The sequence below is a fragment of the Rhinolophus ferrumequinum genome, chromosome 4 (genome assembly GCF_004115265.2).
Source record: "Rhinolophus ferrumequinum isolate MPI-CBG mRhiFer1 chromosome 4, mRhiFer1_v1.p, whole genome shotgun sequence".
NCBI lineage: Eukaryota > Metazoa > Chordata > Mammalia > Chiroptera > Rhinolophidae > Rhinolophus > Rhinolophus ferrumequinum.
The window spans coordinates 23,750,047-23,758,100 of NC_046287.1; the positions used below are offsets into that span (position 1 = coordinate 23,750,047).

The 8,054-nt window shown below is 43.6% G+C and overlaps 1 protein-coding gene across 1 annotated transcript in view; it reads right to left on the bottom strand.

Moving 5' to 3' along the window:
- Window positions 1-6,518, bottom strand: part of DACH1 (dachshund family transcription factor 1) — a 402,483-nt gene extending 395,965 nt beyond the window's left edge. Inside the window, 2 exon segments of the mRNA XM_033105102.1 lie at window positions 5,398-5,578; window positions 5,581-6,518. Coding sequence (XP_032960993.1) covers window positions 5,398-5,578; window positions 5,581-6,226 — 827 coding nt within the window. The 5' untranslated portion in view covers window positions 6,227-6,518.
- Window positions 6,519-8,054: the final 1,536 nt, after the last annotated feature.

Consider the following 8,054-nt stretch of genomic DNA (forward strand, 5'->3'; position numbering starts at 1 on the left):
GCAAAGTTTAACTTTTTTAAAGAATCAACTACAACAAACCTTAAAAATCAAAATGTTTTAGTGAAATCTAGAAGACTCACCTGTACCTATTTAGAAGGCAAACTTCAAATTAATTTCTTCAGACAAAAATTCAAAGGGAGAGCAGTTTACAACCTGTGGCAAGTTTCATTTCTTACTATATTTTTGCAATACACATGTTCTACAGGGCAAATACAATGCAATTTAATTGATGATTTTAGGTGTTAACAAGGCAGTTGTATGAAACAATTTAGTAAAATCACTCGGAAATAAATTATACTAGTGATAGTCAAAGCACAAATTGTTACTAAAATAGCAACTACTTTGGTTACACATTAAGCTAATTTACAAATACTACTTACATTCCAAAAAACAAAACATCAAATGAGAAACAATAAAGCATATTATGTTTTCATAATGCTGGTGAATCACACATGGTAAGTCACCAAAGAGAAGAGTGATTTATGCTCAAATCCAGCCAAGACTTTAAGCAATATTGGGGGTCACATCTGGAGAGTTGGGGAAGTAATGAGACAAAAGAGAGGGTTAATATTGGTCTCAATAATTTATATGCAACTTCCGTGAATGTAGATTAAACAAAAAATACAGCAGATTTAGACTAAAAAATGAAGATTTAAAAGTTGTGTATTACATCAAACACAAACAATTTTTGTAGGGGAACTCTGAAAAAAAAAGCACATCTTATAGTTTTATTCTACTATACATTTGAAGCTTCACAAAATAAAATATATGTGCAAATCACGTTGTCTCAGAGCAATTAACTAGTAATCTGTTGAGTTCAGAAAGTAAAACCATTTCAAAACTATGTGCACTTCTACAATAATGACTATAACATTATTGGAAACTAACTCCAAGAAAACAACAGGTCTGAAGTATTATCCAAATAACTCAAGAATTTGTATTTTGCAATGTAATTTAATTGACAAGGTAAATCCTTTGTTATAATATTTTAGATTTTATTTATGTATTATATATATTATTAAACGATTAATTTCTAACATTTTTAAAGAAGTATACAGAAATGATGGTGGAAGCAAACTTGAACTTTATACTTAGGCCTTAGTCTTCTAATTATGCCGTGTGTTCTTTTTGAAATGTTATAAAATGAAATATTGGGCTTTATAGGAGGTATAATTGACTATAATTACAAAAACTTCAAAAGCATAGTCTCTCATCATTTGAATTTTTTTTTTAAATTTCTCTGTGCCAAATATCATAATTATCTGTTAGAAGTAAATCTGCATTTGTGTTGAAACTTTCTATGTTGATGCATAAGTTTCCTAACTCCCTGCCATTGAAAAAACATGTAACGCCGGAAATGTTAAATAAATATGGACTGGTTCAGTGTGCTATCTTTATTAAAACCCCTGATTTAATAAAATAGAACCAAGAATTAGAAAATATTTTATACTTCTTACAGTAAAATTGCATCCGTATATTACTGCTGAACAAAAATAACTTGCAAAGTCTTTTGACCTGCTGTTAATAGATGATATTAACTTTTGAGACAAAAAAATATTGTTTGTGACTGTATTTATTCTGATATATATGTATGTATAGTACTATATATGTATGTATATATACATTTATCATATATATGTGTGGGTATATATGATATATATACACATACATATATATGTGTATGTATATATATGTATACATATTCTGTATTCTGATAAAATAACTGGAATCTATTCAAGTCAAAACTCCACAAATCTAGGGCTACATACTACCCAAATCACAATCTGGTTTGAACGATCCTCAGACAAAATCAGCTTCTGGCAATATGCAAAAAAAAAAGCATTTTAGATAAAATAAAAGTCATTTTTTATTACTTCAGTTCACAAAAAATTGCATCTTAACCCAATCTACAAACAAGAGACTGACTCTTACAGAGACCTGACCACGTACATAATTACGTTTCCTTTTGTTGTTGTTGTTGTTTAATGGTTACCAGTTAATTAAGTTACCCTCTGTTGCAACAGCCAAGTCATTAACTAATGTTTAGTTTAAAAATAATAATTGAAGGAAGCTGATCAAGGTCAGACTTTGTCCTTGACAACTTTTAAATACAGTTCCTTGTATTTTCTTTCATTTTCAGCTTTACAATAAAGGCAAGTGATAGTCTCTGTTTCATCTCCTTGTGATAATGACAGATGGCTTCAACTTTATTCTAGTTTTCATAGATAGCATACTGATGCAATAGTCCCAAGCTAATTAAATCCACTCTGAGTTTTGTTACTAACTTACTGAGCCACTTTGAGCAAGTTTATGAACCTTTCTTTTCTTTAACATCATTTGAGTTCCTCAGATTCCCTGGTATCTAAATGCTATTAAGAGACATAATTAGATATGTGTTCTGTAAAAAGCCGAGAATGCTAAGATTTGATGTTTCTTGCACACTGTATATATTGTTTTACATAGTTTGTCTTTTTGCCCAGTTTCTCTTACCCTCTGTATAAGCTATTCTTTAGATAGTTTAAGTAGCCAGAGGAGAAAGAAATCAGAATGAAATAAATCAATATATCTAAGTGAATGAAAAAGATCTGAATAGTGGAACATAAACTGAACTTGATGATGAGTAATTTTAGTTTTGTAAATTCAAGATGCAAAACATTTTAGGTATTGCTCTCAAAGTTAAGAAATAAGACAATAGCACTTGTAATTAGCCTGTAAAATAATAATGCATTTCACAGCAAATAGTTATATTTTGGTGAAAAGAAGTTCAATTATAAGTTTCTGTTTTCTTAGTCATTGGCAGAGTTAGGAAAACCTAGGTAGTTATCTGCAACTACAAATTTCTAAGGTTAAGGACTGATATATTTGCATGTATTTAGGGTTGAAGTCTTATAGTTGATACAAGATCAAAATACAATAGTAAATCAACAAACTTACCATCTTTAACTTAGAAAATAACCTGAAAATAGAGTTTTAGAATAACATATTTAATTACAAAAACCAGGTGATTGAAACATAGAGTACTGATGATATATTTTTGAAGGATAACAGTTTTACTGGATTTAACTTATCTTGGCTCTAAAAGTTTAATCTCCAGAGCTACAGTTAACCTCGGGGGAGGGGGGGTGGATATTTACATATTTTTGCCAATAATTTTAAGAATAGTCTTTGATCAAATGGGGAGGACTTCAATTTCCAAGTCTAAGCAAAAATTCAGGGGAAAAAACAACATGGGAATAATTGTAAGGAGTGTAACCCTACCTGCTTTACACTGATTATAAATCACAGTCGTAAGAAGGACATTTTCTCTAGCAATTTTTTGTGTGTTATGTGAAATGGCTATTAATTATCTAGTACAATGTATGGTGTAAGAAACACACAAAGAGGATTCAAGAGCAAAGTGGTTTGATTCCTAAAGAGAAAAACAGCAGCGCTTCACCAGTTCACTGGATAGACAATTTTATAACAATCATTATCTGAACTGACTTCAAATTTTAACTAGCATTCTTTATAACAACTCTGTAACAATTTTCTGCCCAGATTCGAATAGTTGTAACAATGGATTTTTGGCAAATATTTTATCTTCTGTACATCCAAAGACTCCAATTATCTCCACAAATGACATTTAGTGATCAAGATTCCCTCTCAATCGTTACTGCCACCTGTCCATATCTTGGGCGCGTGCGCGCGCGCGCGCGCGCGCGCGCTCTCTTAGCATTCACCCCAAAATAGTTAGAAATGAAGGTTCAAAACCCAGAGACACACCCATTACCCCACGCAAAGAATGGCAAATAAACAGGAAAAGGTTTCTAGCTAGGTCGGGATAGGACATGTGGTGGGTTGGAGTTCGAGTCTTTTTCATCTTCCATCCTTCCCGGGACAGTAGTCAGTAGTCGTCTTCCAAGGAATAGCTAGGGGCTTTTTATCCCAGGTTTCTTTCTGGTACCACCCAGATTATCCCTCTCTCCTTCCCACCTCAGTTCTTCTAGTTCTACTAGGGGCACACACCCTAAAAGAGTAAAACTCCGTAAGATTCCGTTCCTTCTCCAGGTCTTTAAACTAACTGGGAGGATACCGAAGTCTCCGTGCAAATTTTGCACGCAGTTCCCATGCGCCCGCTTCTGGTCTCTAACTTTCCTTACTGGCTTTCTCCCGTCAACTGAACTTTTCCCTCAATAGCGAACCGGAATCGCGAAAGCAGGTGAAATGACCATTTCTACCCCGAAACTGACAAGTTACCCCACTCCCGCCCCCCTCTCGGTAGATCCTCCCCCAGTAAGCGTTCATTAGCATAAAACTGGTCTGGCAGGGCTCTGGTCGCGTGGCCTCCAGGGTTCGCGCGCTTTGCCGGGATAGGGAAGCCACCGCACCGGCTACTGTATTGAGATCTAAAGAGCATCCCAGTGCAAAGCCTGCACCTACTTATCGCGTGAGCTACTAACCTTAAGAAAAGGAAAAAAGAAAAGGAAAAGAAAGCAAAACAGTTTGGAGAGAAAGAGCGAGCAAGCCAGTGAGAGAGCTGTGATCTTCCATCCACGTCTCTCTCCAGTTCAGCTCCCAGAATCTTAGGTACCCAGTCACCTCCCCCTACAGAAAACATCCTGCTGGTCCCCTCGCATCTGCCCCGGGGCAAACGTATTCCTTTATCTACTTTACACACAGAGACGCTCACACGCACGCACGCGCGCGCACACACACAAACACACACACACATGCGCGCACACACAGACCCCCTCCCCTCGGCGGGCTTCCCCTCAAGGTTTCGGGGCTGAAGTCTCTGCGGGTCCCTCGGGATTGCCCCGAACCTCTTGGCGTCGGAGGTCGCTCCCTTCACAACCTCCAAGTGGCCCACTCCCTAGACTACCTCGTGGGCCCCTCACCCAGGCGTCTTCCCAGCCCCTTAACCCTGCGGGGCAGGGTCACGACCTTCCCCTCCGCCCCGTGCACGCAGCTCGGCGCTTCTGACCAGCCCGGGTGCCCGGCCTCTCGCGTGGAACCCGGGTCCGAGGGAGCGCACACAGGCAGCGGCGCTGAGGGGTCCCCAGATGCTGGCGCGGCCCAGGAAGGGGCTGTGGTTCATAGAAAAGCTCGGTCCTTCTGCTTGCCGCCCCCTTCACCCTGAGTCTTGGGGTTCCCGCAGCCAAGCGCCCACTAGCACGCCAGCAAGGGGCGGACAGCGCTGGAAGAAAGAGATCTCGGCTTGGGGAAGGTGCCAACTTCCCAGAGGGTCGCGAGCGGTCGGAGCCCTAAGGAGAGGAAGGCAAGGGCTGCGCTCGCCGGGGCGCGCGGCTCGAGCGCGCGCGGAGCGAGCTGCGCCGCGCTGCGAAGGGAGAGAGGGAAAGGCTGAGGAGGCGAGTGGGAAGGGGACCCCGGGTGGCTGCGGCTGCCCCCGCTCCTTACCTGGCGTTGGTGCAGTCATTGTAGAGCGTCTCGAAGTCCTTCCTGGAAATGAGTTTGCAGCGGTTCACTCCGGGCTGGATGGCGCCCAGTCCCCTTAGGATGCGAACCTGTTCCACATTGCACACCACCGGAGTGATCTCCAGCCGCTTCAGCTTGGTGTAGACCGTGTGCAAGCCCCCACCAAGTGCTTCAGGAACAGGTCGAAAGCCTGGGGCAGGCAGATCAGCTCGCAGCCCTCCACGGTGAAGGAAGCCACTTTGGCCCCTCTCAGATCCACCATTTTGCACTCATTATTCTGGGGGGTGTTTTCCACAGGGGACGGGGTCGAGTACACGGGTTTCCCGGGGAGGGGGCCGCAGCTGCTGCTGCTGCTGCTGCTACTGCTGCTACTGCTGCTGCTGCTGCTGCTGCTGCTGCTGCTGCTGCTGCTGCTGCTGCTACTGCCGGTGCTCGCGTTGATGGGGGTGCTGGAGGCGCCGCCGCCGCCGCAGCTCGCGGCCGCCAGGCTGGGGTTGCAGTTGCTGCCGCCGCCGCCGCCACCGCCGCCGCCACCGCCGCCGCCTGCGTTGCCCGCGCTGCCGCCTCCACTGCTGCCGCCGCCGCCGCCGCCGCTGGAGCTGACCGTGGCCGCCGCCGCCGCGGCCGAAGAGATAGAGTCCGGCCGGAACAGACTTGGCCCCGACGATGCCGGGGCCCCGATGGACGGAGCTGGAGAAGAGGTCGCCGAGGAGGTGGAGGTGGTGGTGCCAGAGGAGGAAGCAGACGTGGAGATCGGGGGCTGAGGGGGGACCAGCTGGGTCGGAGGGATCAAAGCCGCCGGCACTGCCATGGTCACATATAAGGGGGAAACCGCAGCAGGAGAAGGGAGCGGAAAGTTGCCACGCACCCCGCGGAGGGCAAGGGGGACAGAGGCAGAAGGAGCTCAGGGGCCACGACAACAACAACTCTCGGAGGGAACGAGGAGAGAGGGAGAGAAGGGGGTAAAAACGGAGGTGAGGGGAAGAAAGAGCGATCGCAGGAGGGGCGAGCGCGACAGGCGCTCTGGAGAGAAACGCACAAAAGTGTCCCGCAAGTGGAAATGCGAGTGCTCTCCGGGGGCTGGGATCGGGGCTGGGGGGGGGGGGGGGGGGGGGGGGAGGGGCGGCTGCTGTTGTGTGGGTCCCGCTCTAGCACAAAGTTAAGGATGAAGGTGAGAAGGAGGAGGTTTGAAGGACTTGGGTTCTCCCTGGCAAGTACATTGATCAAAGATTGAGAGGGGAATGACAGAGAGAAAATGAGCTGAAAAGTGCAGGCTGCCGGCTGGACGAGTTGTTGTTGTCACACGGTGCAGAGGGGAGGAGCTCCGGAAACTTGAAATACCCTTTGAAGCCGCAAAAACCTCACTCACTAGTATTAACCCAAATTATCCAACCAGGAACTCGGAGCGGAGACCCCGAGAGCGCGAGGCGCCGAGGGAAAGCGAGAGAGCGAGAAAAGGAAGAGCGGAGGGGGGAGGAAAGAAACGTTGGGAGGGACCGAGAGGAAAAGCCACAGACCCTGGAGTGGCGATCGCAGAAGGAGAGATCTTCTACGTCCCTTCTACTACCGTTAGATTGTGTGTCTAATATCCCATTTCGTCCGCGATGACTCCTAATGTTTTCCGAAACCTACTAAGCAACCGCCTGACAACTTAGAGAGGAGCCGGAGCGCTTCGAGCTGTCCTTCAAGGATTTAGGATCTATCTGTGCTCGTTTTTGCAATGAGATATGCATGAAAACACGTCCCCTCACTTCATGCTTATTAAGAAATTATTTTGAGGAAAAGTCACATGTAAGCAAAGTCTGTGTTTTATGCATCTGATTGTTTTTATCTATTAAATTATTTGGATAAAGATGTAAACATTTCAGGACAGTTTTCAAGTTGCTGGGGGAAAAAGTTAGTCTGAAATCGCTTAAGAATAATGGAATGCTCTGTATTCAATTCCTTATTTCCTAATAGATTGCGGAAAGAAAGAAACGCCTGCCCTGATGTGGATCGCTCAGAATAACTTCACTTTTGCCCCAAAGGGAGATCAGAATGCCTATTATACCTAGGGAATTCGAAGACATCAGGCACCCGTTGAAGATTTAGAAAGGGGAAAACAAGAAAACACTGATTTTTCTTACCTAAAACTTTATAATTCATTCACCTGCCTTGCACAGTAATCAACTGTCCTCACATACTAAAAGACCTCAGGCTAGTTGCTAATGTGTTACATGAATAACAATATTTTTTTTCATATTTGGGAAAGTCCTTTTCAGTTTGCCAAGGAAAATGTGTTTTGTAAATAATGAAAAGAACAACAAAGGTCACTACTTGACTTGTAAAGACAGAAAGGGTAGCTCTGCTTAAAAACATTAGGCTGAATTTACACTGACTCTTCCTGCTTACCTTCCTCTCTTCTTTTCTTCTCTTTTCTAACTTGTTGCATGAAGGTATTTATTCAAGGGTTTTTGACCAGCATATGATTTGAGCATAGGTCAAGCCTGTTCTGTTTATATCTCTACGAATCTTAAATAATTAGGCTTTAAACCCGTCTACACATGTTAATTAACTTCACAAGATAGAAACAATGCTTTAGGATTTGACAGACTTTTAAAATAAACTATTAGCACCAGGTTCACAGTACTGGGAAATTT